General features: G+C 57.4%; 1 protein-coding gene across 2 annotated transcripts in view; it reads left to right on the top strand.

The window, feature by feature from the left end:
- Nucleotides 1–21946, top strand: part of ETS1 (ETS proto-oncogene 1, transcription factor) — a 73060-nt gene that overhangs the window by 16400 nt on the left and 34714 nt on the right. Inside the window, exon 1 of one of the 2 annotated variants that reach the window (XM_054647487.2) lies at nucleotides 5536–5881. The exons of the other annotated variant lie outside the window; for it this stretch is intronic. Within the exon in view, the coding sequence (XP_054503462.1) occupies nucleotides 5812–5881 (70 nt within the window). The 5' untranslated portion in view covers nucleotides 5536–5811. Of the gene's footprint in view, nucleotides 1–5535; nucleotides 5882–21946 lie in introns of those variants that run through there. 2 annotated transcript variants of the gene reach the window in all.

Genomic DNA, 21946 nt, shown 5'->3' on the forward strand with positions numbered 1-21946 from the left:
GTCCCCACCCAGCTCCTGAGCTTTTCCTTTGGGATTGCTGAGCTCTCAGCTCCTTGGGAAGGGAGAAAGTGTCATTTAAAAAAGGGATGGAAGCACAAAGGTGGAAATACTGGTCAGGAGTTAAACTTCCATCACTTGAACCCCTCTGTCCTGGCCCTGGTGTTAACCCGGGGGTCACTGCAGGCCTGTGGTTTATTTTCCTGGGCTGATCACTTCCAACTGGCTGCCAGCATGGCATTGTCCTGGGGGCTGCCACTTCTCAGGCTGTGGATTCTACACCAGAGCTCGGAGCTGGACTGACCTCCCTTGGGAGGTGCTGGTGTGTCTCTTGGACCTCAATAAAGTGCAACGTGGCTGTCCCTCAGTGTTCGGTGAAGCAGTGGGCAGTGTTTTGGTGGTGATGGGTTTTTGAAAGATGGAAAGGGCAGATAAGCATCAGTGATCACAGTCTGGCTGTCAGGAGACCATTTATGAGCACTGATTCCTTTGGCTCTCCTTTGTAATCCCCCCATGTATCCGAGGGGAGGGAATTTCAAGGGCTACCAGGGATCAGTTCAATAGGGAGAGACTGGTGAATGCCAAGAGCACAGCCACAAGCAGAGCTGTGCTGCTCAAACCTGAGCTGGCTGCTTTGTTTGTGCTCTGAAGGAGAGAGATCTGAGCCAGGAGATCTGAGCAAAGGCAGAGAGGTGTCCTGCAGGTGGGATTTGATGGGTATTGGATGCACATGCTCGGTGTAATTGGGAATATCAGGAGTTCAGCAGCAAAACCCTTCAGGATGTGTTCACCCAGAGCCCAGTGCTGTGAATTGAGGGCAGGGGGAAGATGTCCTGAGAGCAAACAGGGCTGCAGAGCAGCCTAGGAGGATTTTCCATCCAGGCCCTGCTCCCAGCAGGGACACGAGGGAGTGCCAGCTCTGTGCCAGGGCATTCCCATTGGGATGGCATTGCCAGAGCCCGGAGCAGCTCCTCAGGTGTGGGATCAGCACCTCTGGGAAGGCAGGAGCGGAGGCATTGGCGATGCTGGGGCAGCCTGAGAGGCTCTGAGGGGTCCCGGGTGTGTGACAGGGCTGTGGCTCCCGCAGCCACGGGGCTCTGTGTGCCGAGCCCTGACCCCCGCTGGCCACAAAGCGGCTTTTGTGAGCCCTCCCCGCCGGGAGTTAATGAGAGCAGGAGCCGCGGAGGCTCGGAGCCCGGGGACAGTCGCTGACAGGAGGGCATTGTGGCCGATGGCCCAGGCTGGGCATCCCAGCGGGAGCACTGCCCTGCTCCTCCTGCCCCAGCGCCCAGCCCGGGGCACTGTCCGTGCCTGCGGACCCCGGGGGCCACACTGGGGTTCGGTCACCGCCCCCGGACCCTGAGCTGGCTCTGGGAGCGGCTCCCGCAGCCCGCAGGGGCACACGCAGGATGTGCCACCGACGAGCTCTGCTTCCGTGCCCGAGCCAAAAACGGGAGCTGGAGTCAGCGGGGCTAACCCAGCCTCCTCTTACCAAAATACTCCAATGCTTCCCAGCTATTACGGCACTTGAAAGAATTTCTCGTATCATTTTAAATTCCAGGAAAGGTATCTCCCGGGGGAACGGCCGCGGCAGCTGCCTGCTCTTTCCTCTCATTGCACAGGGCCACCTCCACACCCAGGGCCACCTCCCTGCTCTTTCCTTTCTTGGACTGGTGGCTGCTGCTCCTTCCAACAATGTCCCCGTTACGATAATTCCTTTCATGTCTCCGTTTCTCCCTGGAATTGCAGAACAGTTTTTTTTTTTTTTTTTCTTTTTCCTTTCCCCTTTGCTCCTGATTTTTGTCTCATGCCCTCTGGGTATTGTTTACTTGACAAAACATCAAACCCAATCCCTGACCGCTCGCGGTCATTAAAAATCCCATGGCAGTTTTGGGGAAGGCTCCAATTTGGCTAATTACGTTCTGCCATAAATATCCCCCTGCAGTTTTAATTGGATATGGTGTTCTTCATTTCCTGGCCATTACAGCTGGGTGGATGCTCCACGTTATTACGTGGCCGTTGAATTTCACCCCATGTTTTGGTAGCAGCCGTGCTCGGAAAAGCTCCCTCTCCAGACCAGAAGTTACACCTAATTCCTGCTGGAATGAGAATGGGGAAATGCGAGGGAAAGGAGAAGCTGGCCCAGCTCCACGGCATCTGAAGGAGAGCCAGCGGCTGCCCTGGGCTGGGACAGGAGTGAATTTGGCCGTGGAGAAGTAAGAGCCATCCCAGCCAGGAGAGAGGTCATGGAAGAGCCGTCCTCTCCTGTCCTGTCCTTCGGAAATCACAGCAAAGGCTCCGCTCTCCTAACACCTTTCCTCAGAGCTAAATGAATAATAATTATTCTTGTTCTGTTACCCCAAGGTTAGTCAGCGGCCCTGCGAACAATGGGGCATTACTGCCCATCCTCTCTTTGTTCCCAGCGGTTGCAAACAGTGGGGCTGCGCTGCGGAGGGAGGGCAGATGGTTATCGCCCATCCTTGGGCTGCAGGGCCGTTCTCCAGCCCGGCATCCTCCCTCCCGCACGGAGCCTGCATGGATATTCACGTTCCTAACGACACAGTGGAAAACCAGGGTGAGACTTGGATGGGGAAGAGGAAAGATTTTCCTAAAGCCTGTGAGCAGCAAATAGGAACCAGTTGCTGGGGCGAAGTCATGTTTGGCAGGTCTTGGACTCGGAATGGTCACATCCCAGCTGAAGAAACTAATCAATGGATTCCTTCCATGCCTTCTGCGAACACTGAGCCATTGAGCGGCTCAGCTGGAGCTCAGAGCCAGGGCTTTCATGTTGCAGCTCTGAAGTGAACACAAATTAAGGCGGCTGCTGGGATGGAGTTCGAAGGAGAGATTCAGCTGCCCTGGGAGGAAACCTCTGTCCACAGCCACTCTCTTCTCTTCCTCCCCTTTGGGGATTTTGCCCTGGTGTTACTTTTGGAAGCATTTCCAGTTTCCCTGCATGTAGAGGTTGCCATGCATTGCACCAGCAAAATGGAACACAGGTTTGGGGAGGCACGAGGGGGTGAGGCACAGCTCAGAGCTCCTCTGCAGCCATCCTGCACCAAGCTGGGCTCAGTGTCATCGGGTTTGTGGGATCAGGGCTCAACCGGGATGCCAGGAGAGTGTGGATCTCTCCTAATAAAAACCCCACAAGCTGTGAGAAAGGTCTTTATTAGAGCCTCTGTCCTGGTCCAGAAGAGAAGGATCTCCAGTACAGGTGCCCTGGAGTTCAGCCAGTCCTCGAGACTGTAACACTGCAGGAGCGGCTGAGCCAAAAGGGGCCAAGGCTAAAGCAGAGACACCTCAGGGCACCCGCTGCCTCCTCTTGCTGCATCTCAATCTGTGGCAGCTCCCTGCAGGGCCTCTCTGCCCACGAGAGCCTTGTGCTGTGTGCCACCAGCAGCCTGTCCCAGCCTGTGTTTGGGCAAGTCCCAGTGACCCCGCCGCGCCTCCTGCTCCGTTTCGCTCCGGGGGTTGTGGTTTGCTGCTGCTGCCGCGCTGAGCGGGGCGGCCGATCCGCCCGGGGTCATTTCCATACGGCTGGGACCGCAGGTGCTTTCTGATGGCTCCATCAGGCAGCTGCACAAAGCGGCACCCCCAGGCAGCCCCCTCCCCTCCTCTCCCTGCCCGGGATCCCAGCCCGGGAGCGCAGGAAGGGAAGGGAAGCGAAGGGAAGGGAAAGGTTGGGGGCTCTGATAACTGCATCAGGTTTCTCTGCCCAAGCCTGCTCTGGAGGGTTCACAGATCAGATAGAAAGGCAGCTGTTTCTCCTGAATCCCCTTCTGATTTTCAACTAGAAACGTTCTGCTAAATCACCTCTCTGTAGTTTCTTCCTTCAATCGTTGCTGTACGGGCAGGAAAGAAACCCAAACCCAAGGCAGGTGCAAGCACATGATCCTGTCCCGGGGAGGGACCACATTTTATCCTTGCAGCAATCCTCTTTGCACCTTCGGATTTCCAGGTTCATTCCTGTGGTTTCAAACGACCAGCTGAGGTTTCCAGCCCTGTGCTCTGCCTGAGCTCAGGTTCTCCCAAGCCCTCGGGAATCAGTGGAGGGAGGTTTTTCATCACAGCAAATCTCTGCTCCCACTCCACTGCTGCAGGAATGGGTTGTCCAGAACTGAGCTTGCAAGTAAATTGGAAACAAGATTGCCTGTAAAACTGGGAATGTGAGAGGCTGTCACTGGGTGAGGAAGAGGAACTTGGGGCTGGAGCTCCCAGCCCAGGTTTGCCAGCTTTCAGCCCTCCTGCTGCTCGACCTGCCTGCCTTGGCAAAGCTGTGTGTGCAGCCAGAGCCGCCTCTCCTTGTCTGGCCCCGGCAGCCTCGCAGCTCTTTCAGTTGCACAAACTCCCTGCTACAAATACGCCCATGCTGAGAAAGGCTGGGTTTGCAAGTGGGACCCTGCTCCATCCTAAGGGCTGGGCAGTGACTGTGACCCCGGGCAGCTGCTCCTGCAGGCCTGTGCTCACTTGAGCCCATCTTCTTCTCTGAGAGCAGCCTGATCTGTGCTGGATCGGAAGCTGTTAAAGACTTTCAGAGTGACAGAACCACAAGAGCTGGTGGCTACTGACTTTTTTCTCCGTACCGGTAAGCTGACATCTGTGAGTCATACTCTCCTTCTGCTGTGCCGTTTGTGGTCTCAAGTTTGTGCTACCTAAATACAATCAAACAGATTTCATGTGAAAACCGATATTCTTCTGTTAACTCCATGCTGTGCTGGCATGACACTCATCTTGCATCTTCAAGATGCTTTTTATCCAGTCAGTTCCCAACTCTCTTTTGCCTCCCACCTCCACCAAGCAGTCCAGGAACAGCTCCCCTGGCTGTCACCCACCACAGCACAATGTGCACTGCTCTGCCCTGGCTGTGCCCCTGACTTTGGATGTGCTTGTGGGTGAGAGAGGATCAGGCTGCTCCAGGCAGGATGATGGGAATGAAGGGGAGATGGAAATGTGAGGAGATGATGTGAGCATGAAGGGGCGATGGGAGCTGAAGGTGTGAGTGTGAAAGGCAGCGGTTCACGGCGAGACAGGCAGGGTGAACACAACTGGCCCTGTTTCAAAAACCATCGGTTTCAGGCAGTGGCTCCAGCCAGGGCTGCCTGCAGCCAGCGTGCTCAAACTCTTATCCCGAGTGTTTGGGGGCCAGGGTGCGAGCAGAGGTCGGGGCGGAGGCGCCCTGGATGCGCTGCCCCCACACCCCCGTTCCCCCCTGGATGCGCTGTCCCCGGACCCCCGTTCCCCCCGGATGTGCTGCCCCCGGACCCCCGTTCCCCCCTGGATGCGCTGCCCCCAGATCCCCGTTCTCCCCTGGATGCGCTGTCCCCGGACCCCCGTTCCCCCCTGGATGCGCTGCCCCCAGATCCCCGTTCCCCCCTGGATGCGCTGCCCCCAGACCCCCGCTCCCCCGGCCGAGCAGGGCCGGCTCCGCTCCCCGGAGCGCCGGGCCCGGGGCCGCCTCCGGGGCGGGGCGGGGCGGGTCCCTCGGCCGCTGTCACCGCTCGGGGCCGGCCCAGCGCCCTCCCCTCGGCTCAGCCCGGCCGGGGCGGCGGCGGCGGGGACGGGCGAAGCGGAGCGGAGCGGGGAGCGCAGCGCAGGCGGGAGCGGAGCGAGGGAGCGCGGGAGGAAGGAAGGAAGGAAGGAAGGAGGAGGAGGAGGAGGAGAAGAAGCAGGAGGAGGAGGAGGAGAAGGAGGAAGAGCAGCGGGAGGAGGAGGCAGCGCCGGCCGCGCTGCCCCGGGCGCCCCGCTCCGCGCTCGGCGGGGCTCAGCCGCCGCCCCCCGCTCCCGGCGCGACGCCCCCGCGGCGCTGCCCCAGCCATGAAGGCGGCGGTGGATCTCACCATCATCAAGACGGAGAAGGTGGACATCGAGCTCTTCCCGTCCCCCGGTGAGCGCCGTGTCCCCTCCGCGCCCCGCTCCGCGCAGCCCCGGCCCCGTCTCCTGGCGAAGGCGGCGGGCGGGGGGAGGTTTGGCGGGGGGAGAGGCTGGACCGCTGGGGAGGGCTCGCTCAGAGAGGTCGGTGTGGGGTTTTTTGGGGGTGTCTTTCGGAAGGGAGCACGGAGCGCGCCCCAAGTCGCAGCGCAGCGGCGCCGCCCGGGCTCTGCCCGCTGCCGAAGGCGAGTTGACTTTCCGAGCGCTTTTATGACTTTCCATCCCCCTCCTTCTCTTAAAATCCATCCCGCCGCCCCTCCAGCCTCCTTCCCTCACGCTCCTGGCATCCTTGCCGGGATGTAGGGGAAGCCCGTCCGGCGGGCAGGCGGGAGAGATGCGCTCCCGGGGCTCCCGCCCGTTCCCATCGTTGGCTGGGATGGATGTGCGTTCCCCCATCCCTCGCTGGAAATGTCTTGTGTGGTCCAGGCACTCGTGGTATTTGGGAAACACAACTCCAGTGCTAAATACTCTGGATTTAGCACGTTTAATCCAGGAAAACCCGCCGCTTTGATTTTTTTTTCGCCCTTCTGGAGCTGGAGAAATGGGTGGAGAGAGGGTGCAGAGAGCAACACGTTACTGGAGGGAGGCGAGAAGGGTTTTTTGTGTGTTGTAGCGGGGTGAGTTCAGCTGCTGCTGGCTGTGGTTGCTGCTCCGAGCCGAGCCTGACCAGAATAAGGGCTGCTGTTCACACACTGCTGGCGTCTGGCTGCTCGCTGACCCCGGGCGCCCAACTCCTCTCTGCCCTGCCCAGGCGAGGTGGAGGATGGAGCTTGGAGGACCCGCAGGAAAAACAAAAAACAACCCTTTTTTCTGCATTAAACGACTCCTGTTGCTTCATCTCTCCCTGCTGCAATTCCCACTGCGCCAAACTGGAAGTTTGTGCAGCACCGGTGCGGGAAAGAAAATCAAATTTAAGATTGAGTTGTACATTTCTCTGGCGGTTAGAAAGTTTCTAGGAAAGCCAGAAGGGAGCCACAGCTCCCGCAGGCATTGGGATTTTGGGCTGCATGTGGAAATAAAATGACAGCTGAGTGCTGGAGCCGCACAGGGGTTGGTGCTTCGACTTCAATAGATGCTGGTGCAGCATCAGCGGGGCTGCAGAGAGCTCCAAAGGCAGCACCACCTTGGCTTCAGCCGTCCATGGGCTCCGAGTGTCCAGCGCTGGGGTCTCCCTTGGGATCCCTCCTCCCGCCCTCCCCGGCCGCAGGGAGCTCCCTGTGCTGGGCAGAGGTGCCAGCGCTCCCTGGCCCGGGCAGCAGGGCTGAGCCTGGCCCCGGGCTGGGCTGGGGAGCGCCAGGCTTGCAAATGCCCGAGGGATGCTAAGAATGCACCTACACAGCTGAAATGAGGGGCTGGAGGGGAGCAGAGGACCTGTTTGTGCCTATTTCCTAAAACTCTGGTGAAGACTCAGTCCTGCCCTTCAGCCCCCGAGGGCAGCCTGTTTGTTCAGAGGGGAGAAAAACGGGATAGGAATAAACACCTGGACCGTCAGGGTGGGGTGCGGTTTGCTTTTCACTCCAGAGTAAAGCATCTGTTAAAATTTACACTCTCCTGGTCGGGGTGAGAGCTCTCTCAGAGGCACTGGGTGTCGGGAGCAGTGGAATTCCCTGGTGCCTGAAGGGAGGACTCAGAGTTTCACCCTGCCTTAAGTTCGTTTTCTTCTGTCCCTGGAAGCTCTTCTGCAGCTGATGTCAGCAAACTGCTCTTAGAGCTGACCCAAAGCTGAAACTTGGGCAGGAAGAGCGCTGAAAAACACAAACGCAGAGGTAGAAAAGCGCTGCCCCCCCATCGGCTCAGCTGCAGCCGCTCCTGTGCTGGTGGCTGCGCTCGCTGGGAGCCACAAAGGTCAGCGCTGTCAATTAGCTGGCTTAACCTCATTTCCCCTCCAACTCCGAAGGAAAAAAAGCTGCAGCTCTCTGGTTTGGTGGGATTGATGGCGAGGGAAGGAGTGTGGATGCTGCTGGGTCGTGCTCCTGGGATCCAGCCAGGGGAGGAGGGAGCATCACTTCTCTCTGCTCCTAGAGGGCTCATCTGCTCCCTGATGGCTCCTGCAGCCCTGAATCCACCACCAAATGTTCCCATCGTCCTTAATTCCAAAATGGGCTGAGAAGGACTGCAGCCCCTTGTCCCCTCTCACAGCAGCCGTGCCGATGTGATCCGTGGGGTTAAACCTTGGGCAGGGAGGGCCCTGCAGCCAGAGGGTTTCAGCTGTGCAGGATGTTTAATGTGCCAGGTGCCCCATGAAACTCTGTCCCCTCTCACCCCCCAAACCAAACCCTGCTCCACCCCACACCTCTGCCTGCAAAACTCCGGGGAGATTTGTGGTGTTCAAAGGGTTTAAAAATAACCTGAAAGGGATGTGGAGCTGTAAAGCTCCAGAAAGCTTCCAAAGCCAAATCCTCCCCCTCCACCCCTGCTATTAGCAGCAGGAGTGTGTGAGTGAGATGAGCAGGTCAGAGCCAGAACCCCACGGGGTGGGTTCTCCTTCAGGACCCAATTCTGGGTGTGTGGATATTCTTAGGCGGATGTGATGGAAGGGTGGTAACATCACTTGTGGTTGTACATACATGGCTGATCCACCAAAGGCTTGGTGGGACGTTTTCTGAAACAGTAAAACCCCAAACCACACAAAATTCAACCCCAAGGGAACTTCACCTGGGGGCTGATGAAGGCTGCCCTCAACAAATCACTTTGTTTCCTGCAGCTCGGCCAAGCTGCATTTGCTGGCTCTGGGCAGAGTGGGCAGCAGCTCCAGCCCTGCTGGGAGCTCTGGGGTGTAACTGGGGCTCCCAGTGCTCATTTCTTGCTCAGGAAGCTGCAGATTTGCCTCTCCGAGGTACCAGAGCAGGGCTGTAATCCCAGCTGTCGTTCCTGGGCATCCCAAGTGGAGCAGTGATGCCAAACTCCCCATCCTGCATCCAGCCCTCCTCCTGCCTCCTTTCCCTGAGGTGTGTTATGGGAGCAAGGGGGGGCTTTGTTCCTGGAAAAAGGATTTGCTCAGAAATCCGGGCTGTTTGGCCCTTCCCATGCCTACCCCGAGGACAGCTGGGACATGGACACGTTGTTTCCATTGGCCTGTGCGTGGGTGGCATCCCAGGGGTGTGCTTTTATCTGACAAGAGCTTTTCCCTCGTTTAGGATTTGGGACGACATCAGTTAGGGCTGAAGGAAGATTTTCCCTTCCAGCCCAAAGCTCTGTAGGGTTCTGGTTCTCCTGCTGGGGTGGTGCAGGGTACAGGGAAGCTCCTACACAGCTTCCATGCTGCTCGGGGATGCAGGACCTGCCTGAACCGTGCTTGTCCCCCTTCCCGCAGCCAGGTCAGGCTTTGCTTTCACTTTCAGCGCAGACAAATAAGGGAGTTTGCATTTAAAGTGAGCCTGGCAAACGCAGAGCTCCTGCACAGAGCCTGGCCGCGGGCAAGTGGCAGAGAAAATCCCTTTTCTTTGGGTTTTAGGAGGGGATCCTTCATTCTGGCCTCTGCCTTGTCTAGGGAGGACAAGTTTGCAGCCATCCCTGGCTCCAGGTGTGCACAGAACGGAGTCACAGCTGGACCAGCCCAACCGATGGGGGGCAGTTTGCTGAGCGGCTTGGGGTAAAAGTGCCCAGGGACTTGGGACATTATTCTCATTATTCTCAAAAAGAAAGGTTTGATCCTGCCTTATCCTCACAGGGCTGAGCCCTCCAGCTGTGTCAGCTGCTGTGTGACTCAGTTTCCCTGCTGCTGACGGGCACTGGCTCCTGCATGGCCACGTTTTGTTTCCATGAAGGATAAACCACAGCAGAGAGCCCCAGCATTTCCCTCCGAGCCCCAGCATTTCCCTCCCTGCTCCGGCACCTTCTGCATCCCCCCTCTGCCTCAGTGGCACTGGGAGAGCTCGCCTGTCCTGCCAGGGATACGCGGGATGCCAGAGCCTGGGAAAGGAAAGCACGGATTGGTGTTTCCAGGGATGCGGGGAATGGCACCCGCATCTTTTGGAATGCTTTGCTCTGCAGTGCAGCCGAGGTGAAGCTGGGCTCGGCTGGGGATGCTCTGTGTGGGCTGCAATGATCAGCAGCGAGGCTGAGGCTCAGCCGTGGAGGGCTCGGGGCCGCTCTCGCATTTTCGGTGCTGATTGCCTGCGGAGGAGGTGAGAACTCAGCTGAGAAGAGCAATTACCTCTGTATGCGCTGACAAAATGCCCATTACTGTGGTATCCAGCCGGGATGCGGGAATGAGAGGTTCCCAGGAGGGGGGACTGGCTGCACTTGGCTGCCACCAGCTTCAAGTTTTTTAGTGTCAGCTTCCCATCAAAGCTCTGAAAAGGGGTGGAAAGAGCACATCCCTGGTTTTTAACCTGGGTAAGGGGAGGGAGATTTCCAGGGAACAGGAGCAAACCCCGTTCCTTTCACGTTTCTATCCCAGCTCCCCAAAGCACGCACCAAGTGTGTAATTACAGTGTCGTTCCATGAAGTGGCCCCTAATTTGCCATGTAATTACAGCGTGCCATGCTTTGATGGGCCTTACAGAACGCAGGGATAACACAGGCTCATGCTGGAATGCCGTGCTCCAGCTCTCCAAAGGAGCTGCTGAGACATCCTGGGACTTCCTGCACTCCCAAATCCTGAGCAGATTGCAGGCAGGCAGCGAGGGGCTGGGACTCCAGCAGGACTGTGACACGCTGAGCTTTGCCACGGGATTATCACAGAATCCCAGAATGGTTTGGGTTGAAATCCTTAAAGATCTCACCTGGGAGACCTCCCACTAGCCCAGGTGGCTCCAAGCCCTGTCCAACCTGGCCTTGGACACATCCAGGGATGGGGCAGCCACAGCTGCTCTGGGAGCCAGCTCTGGGTGGAACTGCAGGCTGCTGTGGCAATGATGGGAAAAAGTGGAAATCCTCTGGAATGGATCCTGCTGTGTGAGGAGCTGGGGCAGCTGCATCAGGCTGAGGGTGCACAGGTTGTCCCAGAGATTAAAGCCTCAGGTGGGTGTGAGTAGGACCAGACTGTCTGAAACATGTCAGGGATGTGAACTGGCAGAGCTGCCACCCTAAATGGCTCCTGTCAGTTGTAGCACCAGGATCTGCTGGGATTTTGGGGAATCAATCCAAGTAAATCTGTCCCAGATAAGGCAGGAGAGTCTTTTCCCTTTTGCACTGTCAGCTGGTCCTTGCATGGCACACGGTGAGGAAATGGCAGGATGTAGGACAGCAAGTGTCACTGCTGTCCCTGATCCATAGGATGCAGCTCTGGCACCCTCCAGGCTGACAAATCTGGCTTGGTGGAGCACCTGTGCTGGGTAGGAGTGTGCCAGGACTCTGAGGAGATGCACAAGGAGGGGATGATCTGTACTGGAGCACTAAAACTGCCCTGGAGCCAGGGCCTGCCTGTTCATTGATCCTGGGATCCCTGTGGGAATTGGGGTATTCCATAGGGGTGAGGCTGTGCCCCTGCAGGCTCAGCCCTGACTCCCCAGTTTGCTTTTGGCTGGGAGCTCCTGCTGGATTCCAGTGTCTCTCCAGAGCCTCCTGGTGCAGCTCCAAGCCCCATCCCAGCAGGAGCCAGTGGCACAATCTGCAGCTGATCTGAGCAGCACAGCTGTCTCACAGCCAAAATTCAGGCCTGCAGCCCTTTTTTTGTAACCCCATGCCACAGTTATCCATCTCAGCTCTTTTGTTCCTCTTCCGTGACTAAGCTGCTCGCTGCCTGTGTTTCTTTTTTTTCCTTTCATTGTGTAGTTTATAATCTTCCAACGAGATACAGACAAAAATTTGTTTGCAGCGCTGGCCAAGAAGGCTCTTGTTTCCCTGGCACAGGGCCATGCTTACATCTCCAGTCAAAATACTGCTGGTTAAACAATAAATATTTATTGATTCTCCTACGAGCTCCTACATTTTTCCCAGGTGCAGTGGAATTTGAGGGGGGGAAGCACTTGAGTGCTGCCCATGGCAGAGCTGGGAGATGGCTCTGGAGATAATGGGCCTGGAGTGGGATCTCCTCCTGCAGAGGTGACTTTGGAAAGCTGGGCTGGGTCCTGCTGCAAGCCCTGCAGAGCTGCTCTCATCTCCCCAGCCCAGCTTTCCCAGCTTTGGTGATTTGTGCCTGCAGGCTTCCCTGGCAGTGATGGAAAAATGTGGAAATCTACAGTGGCTTCATGTGCCTGAATATCTCCTGGAACAGGGGAGGGACAGTCTGGGATGGACACTGAGTTGGAGGCCAAGTGCACAGAGATGGCAAAAAAAGAAATAAATCCTTCAATCCCAGAATGGTTTGGGCTGGAAGGGACCTTAAAGCTCACCCAGTTCCACCCCTGCCATGGCAGGGACAGCTCACACTGGACCAGGTGGCTCAGGGCCCTGGCCAGGCTGGCCTTGGGCACCTCCAGGGTGGTTTCAGTTTGCAGTTTGTTGTGAGGGCTCAGCTGTGGTGTCTCAGTGTCTCACCCCGGCCTCTGGAGCCTTTCACAAAAAGGCTGCAAACGCTGCCTGGCAGAGCCTGAGCCCTGCAGGGCTGAGGGGGAGGCAGAGCCCCCAGTGCTGTGCTCAGAGCTGCTCCAAGGTGTTTCATCCTCCTCCTGAGGGTGGCTGGCTCAGAGTAGCCCTGGATAGGTCAAGCCCTGCTCTCTCACTACCATCTCTTTCTGAACTGAAACTCTGCATTTTTATGTTGAGGTTTTGGATTTTTTTTTCAGTCAACTGCCAAAATCCAAGCCTTGATTTGCTCCTCTGTCCCATGAACATCACCAGCTCATGGGAGCAATGCCCCCTGTGCAGGACCAGGCAGGTGACACGGTTTTGCCTGTCCCCTGCCCTGGCTGTGCTGACCTTGCAGAGTTTCCTGGCTCTGCAGGCTGTGTCCTGCTCTGTGCAGGGCAGGTGGGGCTGGTGTTTGCAGGAAGGCAGGAAGCTGGTGCAGCACAGCCCCTCGCTCCCACATCTGGTTCCTGGAGCTCGTGGATAAATATAACCTGCCAGAGAAATATCACAAACACACCGAGAAACAGCAGCTTGCTTTCCCAGAGAGGAAAATCCCCTCCTTGCTGTGGCTCCCTCTGCTTTGGGAATGAGGATTGGAGTCATTGTGACAGCCCTGGTTGTGGATTGGCATGTGCAAAGTCCCAGGGCTCTGTCTGGCTCTGAACTGGGCTCTGGGGCTGGAATTCCCATTCATTCATCTCCCAGTTGCTGCTGGGCACAATAGCAATACCTGCTCCAGCAATTCCCTGCTTTCCAGCTTTTTTCCTTGTGTTTAAACCTTTCCTACACAGCCAGAAGAGCAGAGACCTCCAGCTCAGGTGGCTGGGGCAGGAACCTTGGGGTTATTTGGGCTGGAACAACATCCTGGGAGGGAGAGCAGGGAGCACTGCTCTGCTCTGGGCTGTAGCTGTGTGTAGGACATTTTCCCACTGAATCCCATTCTGGGATGGCTGTGGGGCTGCCTCCTCACCCCAGCTGAGCATCCAGAGCTTGCTAATGAACAAAATGCATTTTCTTACACGGAGGGGATTCTAAATTGGCTCCACATGGGTTCTGTAGGTTGTGGCACTTTCCCGGAGGGTGATGGCATGAGCAGGAATGTGGGATTGATGAAAGAAGCCAGACACTGAGTCAAAAGCTCCCCCTCTCCCCTCGCCATGCCCCCTCTCTCTCCCCCCATCTCATCTCAAATACTTGATGTGATTCCAAGGCATTCTTCTCATGGCTGGTGGGGAGTGCAGGAGAAGCCAGCCCAGGGACTGAGCTTTTCTTTAAAAGCTTCTTTCTAAAGCTTTGGGGCCTTGCACCCCAAAAGATGTTGAGAAAAGGTTTGATGAGATTTTGTTTTTAGGGAAACTGAGGCACAGCACTCCCATTTTGCCATGTCAGGGAGGTGGGAGCATCCTCAGTTGGGTGCTCCAGGTCTCCCTCTGCTTGCAGGATTCCTGCTCTCCATGCTCTGTGTTCCACTGCCCGGCTCCTCCCCAGCAGCAGGCAGGCCTGGGGCCATCCACCCTCCAGAATTCCCAGTTTGGGGGTGCTGGGAGACTGGGGCAGGCTCAGCATCCCTTGGGAGCCAAGTCAGGCACGGCAGGATGGGGCTGGCTGCCATTCCCTGGGATGCTGCCTCTCCTGGCATGGCCTTGCAGGATAACCCTGCTCACTCAGGGAAGCTGCCCCTGCCAGCAGCAGACCCCAAAAGCTGAAACTGGACACTGGGCAGTGCTTGGGGGTTGTTTTCTGTTGTTTACCCCCCGTTGTCAGCACTTTTTATCACAATAATCAAACTGTGGCTTTTTGACCCACATGAAAGTTTTTTTCAGAGGTGCCTGCATGTGTTTGTGCAAAGCCACTGAATTTTGGTCACTGCTCTGGGAGCAGAAAAGGGGATTTTTGCTTTCTTACCTTTTAGTTTTAAGCAATTGTTTACCGAAACCTGAACCCTCTGAAGAAACAACTTGCAAAAGCTGAGTAGTCCTGGCTTTTTCCACTGGAAAATTAAAAAAAGATGGAGTGGGACACGTGAAATTTGGGTCTTTTTTTTTCCCTTCTTTTTTTACCCATTATTGTTAGAAGCGGTTTGAAAATGCAATGCCAAGAGCTTTCTCTTTTCAAGTGCTCGAGGCACGTTACCCAACTGCTCCATGCCTCAGACTGCTCCATGAGGTCAGCAAACGCAATTCCTCCTGCTCTGCAGCTGGAAATGAGGAAAAACTCCTTTGCTCAAGCCCTGCCATCAGCCCTGGGCAGCAGAGGAGCCCGGCAGCTTGGGAGCAGCACCGGTGGCATTTCCCAAGCCCATCCTTGTCAAGGGCTGCCAGGAACTTTGGGCTTGGGGTCTGAGACTGTGCCGGGGTTTGGGAAGGCTGGGGCAGTTTCCCATGGCAGCAGCAGCAGCAGGGTTTGGGAAGGCTGGGACAGTTTCCCTTTCCAGTGGCAGCAGTGAGGTTTGGGAAGGCTGGGGCAGTTTCCCATGGCAGCAGCGGGGTTTGGGAAGGCTGGGGCAGTTTCCCATGGCAGCAGTGAGGTTTGGGAAGTCTGGGGCTGTTTCCAGTGGCAGCAGCAGGGTCTGGGAAGGCTGGGGCAGTTTTCCATGGCAGCAGTGGGGTTTGGGAAGGCTGGGGCAGTTTTCCATGGCAGCAGTGGGGTTTGGGAAGGCTGGGGCAGTTTTCCATGGCAGCAGTGGGGTTTGGGAAGGCTGGGGCAGTTTCCCATGGCAGCAGTGGGGTTTGGGAAGGCTGGGGCAGTTTCCCTTTCCAGTGGCAGCAGCAGGGTCTGGGAAGGCTGGGGCAGTTTCCCATGGCAGCAGTGAAGTTTGGGAAGGCTGGGGCTGTTTCCAGTGGCAGCAGCAGGGTCTGGGAAGGCTGGGGCAGTTTTCCATGGCAGCAGTGGGGTTTGGGAAGGCTGGGGCAGTTTCCCATGGCAGCAGCAGGGTTTGGGAAGGCTGGGGCAGTTTCCCTTTCCAGCGGCAGCAGCGGGGTTTGGGATGCGGAGCTGTCCCGGTAGCCGCGGCCCGGCGGGGCCGCTCCTCGCTCGGGCTCTTTCCATCCCTTTAAGCGGCTCCAGATTTGAATTTGGCTCCAAAGGCCGGAACATGAAAGGCCCCGGCCCTGCGCCTGTTTGCCTTCGAGCGGGATGACTCGCACCATTCCTGCTTCCAAGCAGCCGAGCGCGGAGCAGCCGGGGCCATATGGATCCTATAGAGTGACCCGAGTGCCCGGCGAGGCGGCACAGCGGGATGGGGAGGGGAGGGAAGGGATCAGGAGGGGCTGCCCCGAGCTCTGTCCCCCCCGGGCCGGACCCTTTCCCCCCTTCGGCGTCTTCAAGGGCTTCTGCCTTGCGTGGCTGTCGGGCTGTCCGTCCCTGGCACTCAATGAGAGCCAAAGTTCGGCCGAAAGAAATCTCAAAAATAAAAGAAGAAGGGCAAAGGGGGGATAAGACCCCGGAGGAAAAGGAGGAAAGGGAAGGGGAGGGGAGGATGATGTGCCTTTAAGCCGCGTGTGTAACTGCTCGCTAATCTGGTGACTAACTCCGTGCGCGGCTGCCAAGCCGGGATCCATCCCCAGCCCAAGGCTCGGGAGTCATCGGGTCCCTCCCTGCCCCATCCCGCGCCCCGCCGGGCGCCAGCCCCCCCGGCCCCCCGCGCTCCCCATGGCAATTTATTTACTCATCTGCAGGGCACAGCCCCGGCGGTCTCTTGACTCAGCAGTCCGGGGCCGATGGGAGCTGCGGGAGCAAATTCCAGGCAAGAAATAATCTCATGACTTGTCTCGGAAAAGATTGCTCCGCAAAGATCCCCTGACGGTCACGGAGCGCTCCGTGCCGGCCCCTCCGGCAGAGCCTGACCAGGCTCCCGATTTCCCAACCTCGGGCAGCCGGCCAGGGATCCCGGGGGGACTCGCTGCAGCTTTCTCCCTTGGAAAAACAGGGATGGACTCGGAGATAGGGGATGGCACGGGGGCCTCGCGGCCGATGCCTGTTCCCCCGGGACACAGGGAATGGGGAGCTGGAGCTGGCTGGCCAGGGCAGGGAGCCCAGAGCTGGGGGGCTGTGTTGGTTTTTGGGGCATTCCTCCTTTTCTTACTCTCCACTTTCCAGGGAGGGTTTAAGCCCTTCCTTCATCCCCAGGCAATTTTGGTTCCTCCATCTGTGTTTTTGCCCAGGCACTGGCATCACCCCCAGGAGGGCTGGCACCGAGGATGACTTTTGAAGCACATTTTTCCTTAGGCTTTTTTCCCTCTCCTCTTGGCTCTTTTTCATCCTACATTTCTCTCACCCTGGTCTTTTTTCCCCACCTCTTCTTCATCCAGAGTAACTGGAATTCCATCCCACTCTGAGGGCTCTTTGGGAGGTCTGGTCCCATACCCAGTGTGGGAATGGGGTGGGATTACACCAAGTTGGGAATTAAGGATCTTTACAAACATTTTCTGGCATTTTTCTGGGAGGAAAGCCCCGGGGGTGGGCAGGGCTGTTCGGCTGACAGCTCCTGTGCCTCCTCCTCAGCTGGGATCAAGGCTTGGGATCACTCAGCTCCTGGGGCCATGCCAGGTCCCTGGAAATGAGCTGGTCCAATGCACGGTGCCCTTGGAGATGAAGGGAGAGGAACCAGCCTTGGATCACTGGGGAGTCACTCCTGGAGCACCAGGAGCTTGGGGCCAAGCTCCCAAGGGAATCTCACACCCCTCAAACCACACATCCAAGTCACTGCCAGAGCTCCTCCAGCCTCCTTAGGGTTGACAGAGGATTCCTGGAGTTCCTGGCAAGGGCTCCCAGCTCCCGAGTCCCAAATGCCGCCCCCTCCACCCCCTCCTCCATTGAGTGTCTCCTAAAGAGCCTCTTGGCGTGAGCAGCCGAATTCAATCAGCCCTTTCACCATCTGCTCCAGGCACTTCTGCCGGGGAGGGCTCGGGGCCAGCGGGGCTGTAATTCCTTAATGGCTTCCGGATGCTCCGTGCGGTGGATGCGAGGCCTGGGAGCGTCTCAGCCTCTCCCCCAGCCCTCACCGAGGTTTCCAAGCTCAGGCTTCCTCTGGGCAGATCCCAGCACCTCGCATTTATCCCTGCCTGCCCTTCTCTCTTCCCAGCTGAGGCCAGGAGCTGACATAATCCATCCTGGACAGCGCTTGGCTCTGGGATGGGGAGGGCTGAGCCTGATGGGGCAGCCCAGCTCCTCTTTGGCCACCTCTCCCAGCCCACTCCCACCTTCATCTTCCCAGGGCTTGCTCTGGCCCAATCCCTGCACTGGTCCCTTCCTTGATGGGAAGTTTCCTAGAAGTAGGAGCTGGAAAAGAAGAACTTCTTGGGGATTGGGAAAACCCTCGCTCCTGTGCCTGAGGATACTGGAAACCCGGATGCTGCATGGTGTAACACACCTGGGCAAAGCCCAGGAGCCCTGTGCTCAGCCTGGGATGGAGATGATTAATCTTGGGGCTCTCCTGGAAAATCCCCTTTGTTGGTTTTCTTGTCTGCTTAAAAATTAATAAACCCGGGAGAATTGTTCCTGGGAAGTTGTGAAATGAAATTACTTTGGCACCGCTGTTCCTGAGGTTGGCGTGGGCTGCAGAGCTTTGGTTCCCAGGTTTTTCCCAGGCCCTTCCTGGCCTCCATCACTGGGGGAGCTGAGCTTGGGCAGGGAACAGGGAGGTGAAATGGTGCAGGGCTGGCAGGAGCACCCAGGGATGGCCTTGTCCTGGCTCCCTCCTGGTCCCAAATGGGAAGCTGGCTCTCATTCTCCTCTCAGCAATCCCTTGGCTTTCATGGCTTCCAGCCCAGCCAGGAAAAGGCTCCTGTCCTGTTGTGGCTGCTGGGATCATCTGCTGCTGTGCAGAGCCTGCCCAGGGCTGGGGGGATGTGCAGGGTGTGGGACATGAGTGGTGCCATCAGCACAGCCACAACCCCAGGAGGTGTCACTGGCTCAGGTGGCAGAGCAGAAGGAGCATCTTCTCCTCTCCTGTCCAGCAGGTTCTCCCTCCCCTCCCTCCTGGGAGATGCAGCTTGGGAAGGTGCTTGGAGTGTGCAGTGGCTGCTGTGAGCTGCCCTGGGGGGGTTTCAGCTACAGGGGGCCTGCTGGGTGTATTTGTGTGTGCTTGAGTGTGTGCTTGTGAGCCTGGCCAGGGACACCCCCAGAGAGGGTCATGGCACTTGTGAGGGCAAATCTCCAGGGCAGTAAATCCAGGGATGCAAAGGAGCCCGTCCATAACCACACAGGGGAATTGGAGACGTGGGGATCATTACCTACCATCTTTTGGCAGCTGCCAGTAGAGTTGACTGTTTGCTCTAAGAGTTATAAATAATTTTGTTGATTAAAAATGATTGATTATTCTTGGTCTAATATTATTTAGGCAGAGCAAACAGTGCTGAGATTTACCAGCTGCTCTCTGACCTCCCAACCCTGATCTGTTTGCAGAAAGCCTGTGCAATTATTTGTTTGATTTCAAAGCTAAATATCCTAATCTTCCTTCTCTGCCTTTGGAAGCTGCAACTGGACTGATAAGGGAGGGCAGCCCTGGAGTCCTCGTGTGCAGGGACTTCCCTGGGCACAGAGGGGTGAGGGGGGATATGGGGAGGACAGGTGAGGACAGGGCTCCTGTGAAGGAGCTCTTGGGCTCCTCCTCCTCCTCCTCTTCCTCCTCCCTGTGCCCCGCACTCGCTCAGGGAGCCCAGCAGTCCCAGATGTGGAAGCTGTGGCAGCCGGAGGAGCGATGCGAGCGGCGCTGCCATTGAGCAATGCCCGCTGTCTGCCGGCGCTGCCCTGCGGGGAAGGGGTGCCCGGTGAGGCTGCGGAGGAGGGGGTGGGACAGGCAGGAATCTGCAGCTGCCGAGCGGTGCAGGGCTCGCCCAGCGCCCGTCGCCCGCGGCAGCGAGCGGAGGTGACCCGGAGCTCCGAGCCTCCCTCCCTCGCTCCTCCCTCTGATCCTCCCGCATCGCCGCCTTCCTCCGTGCTGGCAGCATCCTGTGGGACGGTCTGGCCGTCAGGAACATCCCAGGGACCTTCCCCACCGGGGCATGGACACAGCCGCGGCAGGTCCGGCTCTCACACACATTCCCGGAGGATGAATGGGAGCTGCTGAGAGCAGCAGCCGCTTTGATGTGGTCGGACATATCTGGGGTTGAGCATCCCCCCAGCCCCGGGCACTGCCACTGCCCTGCCATGTGCTGCCTCGTGTCTGGCGTGACTCGGCCCGGGGGCAGGGGCTGGGCCTGGACACAGAGGGATCAGTCTGAGCAGGGAAATCAAGGGAAGGCTGGGAATTCCTCGGGACAGACATTGGAGGTGTTTGGCTGAGCATCTCTGTGTGTAATCCCTTCCCAAGGCAAGGGAATTGAGTCTTCTGTTAGGATCCCCCAGCAGCAGGGACAGCTCTGGAGTCCATCAGCCTCAGAAATGTCTCGTGTCCTGGTGATGGGCAGCACAAATGATGGGGTTTTATCCAGGGCGTGGAGTCATTGCACATGGATCATCAGGACTGTGGGATGAAAACATCCCAGGCTGTGAGGTCATGCGTGGCTGCTCACAAAGTGTGCTGGCACAGTTTGTTCTTCAGGAGTGTCTGAGCCGGCTGGGAGGGTTGGGATCCTTTGTGAGTGATGAAAGAGCTCAGCTTGAGTGAAGGTTCCTTGGCCTTCCTCCTGCTGCGAGGGGACAGCCCTGCCAAGAGATCTCAGCCATCCCTTTTCACACTTCCCATCCTGACAGCATCTTCCCCACACGATGTTCTGCCAATTATCCTCAACCTGGCCTTGCTACATCCCTGCTCTCCCTTGCTGGGAGACTCTGGTGCATGGCTTGGCAGCCCCAGCCTGCAGCAGCAGCTGGAGGTGCTGGAGCTGAATCCCCTTTGTGTCTGTCCCTATTCCTGGGTGATGATGAAGGACAGGGAGCTGAATATCTGCAGAAGAGTCTGAGGGTTTGTTTGAATGGATAGAGAAATGTTCCATCTGAATTGCCTGGAGAGTACCTTGGGAGCATCCCAAGGGTGCTTCTGCAATCCAGGAAAAACCCATGGCAGGGTTCTGGGATGGGTTCATCCTTCTCTTGGGACAAACCCTCCAGTCCCATATCCTCCCTCATCAGAGATGCCAGAAATAGCAAGATCAGCCAGGGAGTTGAGGAGAGAACAGCAGAACTCCTGGGTGTGACCAGGCTGGAAGGGAATGTGAGCTCTCAGGTGGGTGTGTTTGACCCCGAGCACCGTGCCCTGAGTGCTGGAGCCCAGGTGGGATTGCTCTGGCAGGCTCAGGCTGGGCTCCTGCAGCTCTGCAAGGCTCTGGGGGCTGCTGGCCCAGCCTGGGGACAGTGAGGAGCTTCAAGCAGCTTCTGGTTGTGAGCCCGTGAGCAGCTGGGCTCTGTGCCAGCAGCAGGGCACTGTCTGTGCCCAGTTGTGCTTGTCTGCTCCGTGCTGAGTGCCGAGCCTTGGCAGGGGTTTTTCCCTTTTCCCCCATTGCTGTTGAGCAACCCGAGCTCTGTGGGGTGTGAGCAGCGGGGCTGGGTTGAAAGGAGCATCTCCCAGAGGTGGGGCATGACCTGGGCTGGCTGGTTCCACCTGAGCTGCCTCCAGCGGGGCTGGGTGTCCATGACAGGCTTTTCCAGGGCTGGGTGTCCATAACAGGCATTTCCAGGAGCTGGGTGTCCATGACAGGCATTTCTAGAGCTGGGTGTCCATGACAGGCTTTTCCAGAGCTGGGTGTCCATGACAGGCTTTTCTAGAGCTGGGTGTCCATAACAGGCATTTCCAGGAGCTGGGTGTCCATGACAGGCATTTCCAGGGTTTGGTGTCCATGACAGGCTTTTCCAGGGGCTGGGTGTCCATAACAGGCTTTTCCAGGGGCTGGGTGTCCATGACAGGCATTTCCAGAGCTGGGTGTCCATGACAGGCTTTTCCAGAGTTGGGTGTCCCTGACAGGCTTTTCTAGAGCTGGGTGTCCATGACAGGCTTTTCCAGGGCTGGGTGTCCATGACAGGCATTTCTAGAGCTGGGTGTCCATGACAGGCTTTTCCAGAGTTGGGTGTCCCTGACAGGCATTTCTAGAGCTGGGTGTCCATGACAGGCTTTTCTAGGGCTGGGTGTCCATGACAGGCTTTTCCAGAGGCTGAGTGTCCCTGACAGGCTTTTCCAGAGGCTGGGTGTCCATAACAGGCTTTTCTAGAGCTGGGTGTCCCTGACAGGCTTTTCCAGGGGCTGGGTGTCCATGACAGGCTTTTCCAGAGGCTGGGTGTCCATGACAGGCTTTTCCAGGGCTGGGTGTCCATGACAGGCTTTTCTAGAGCTGGGTGTCCCTGACAGGCTTTTCCAGGGCTGGGTGTCCATGACAGGCTTTTCCAGGGCTGGGTGTCCATGACAGGCATTTCCAGGCTCGTGTGCCCTGCCCTGCCCAGGGATTAGAGCCTTTAGAGGCATGGTTAGCAGGGATTAGGGTGATTAGGGGGAAGCCTGGCTCACAGGTTTGCGCCAGCCCTGCTGAGCAGCGATCCCAGCCTGGAGGTGAGGAGCTAATCCTGCCTCCAGAGGGACGCTGCTGCTGGGATATTCCATTGGGAAAGAGGCAGGGAAGGGCTCTAAGGGCCCG

This window comes from Agelaius phoeniceus, chromosome 23 (genome assembly GCF_051311805.1).
Source record: "Agelaius phoeniceus isolate bAgePho1 chromosome 23, bAgePho1.hap1, whole genome shotgun sequence".
In the NCBI taxonomy this organism is placed as follows: domain Eukaryota; kingdom Metazoa; phylum Chordata; class Aves; order Passeriformes; family Icteridae; genus Agelaius; species Agelaius phoeniceus.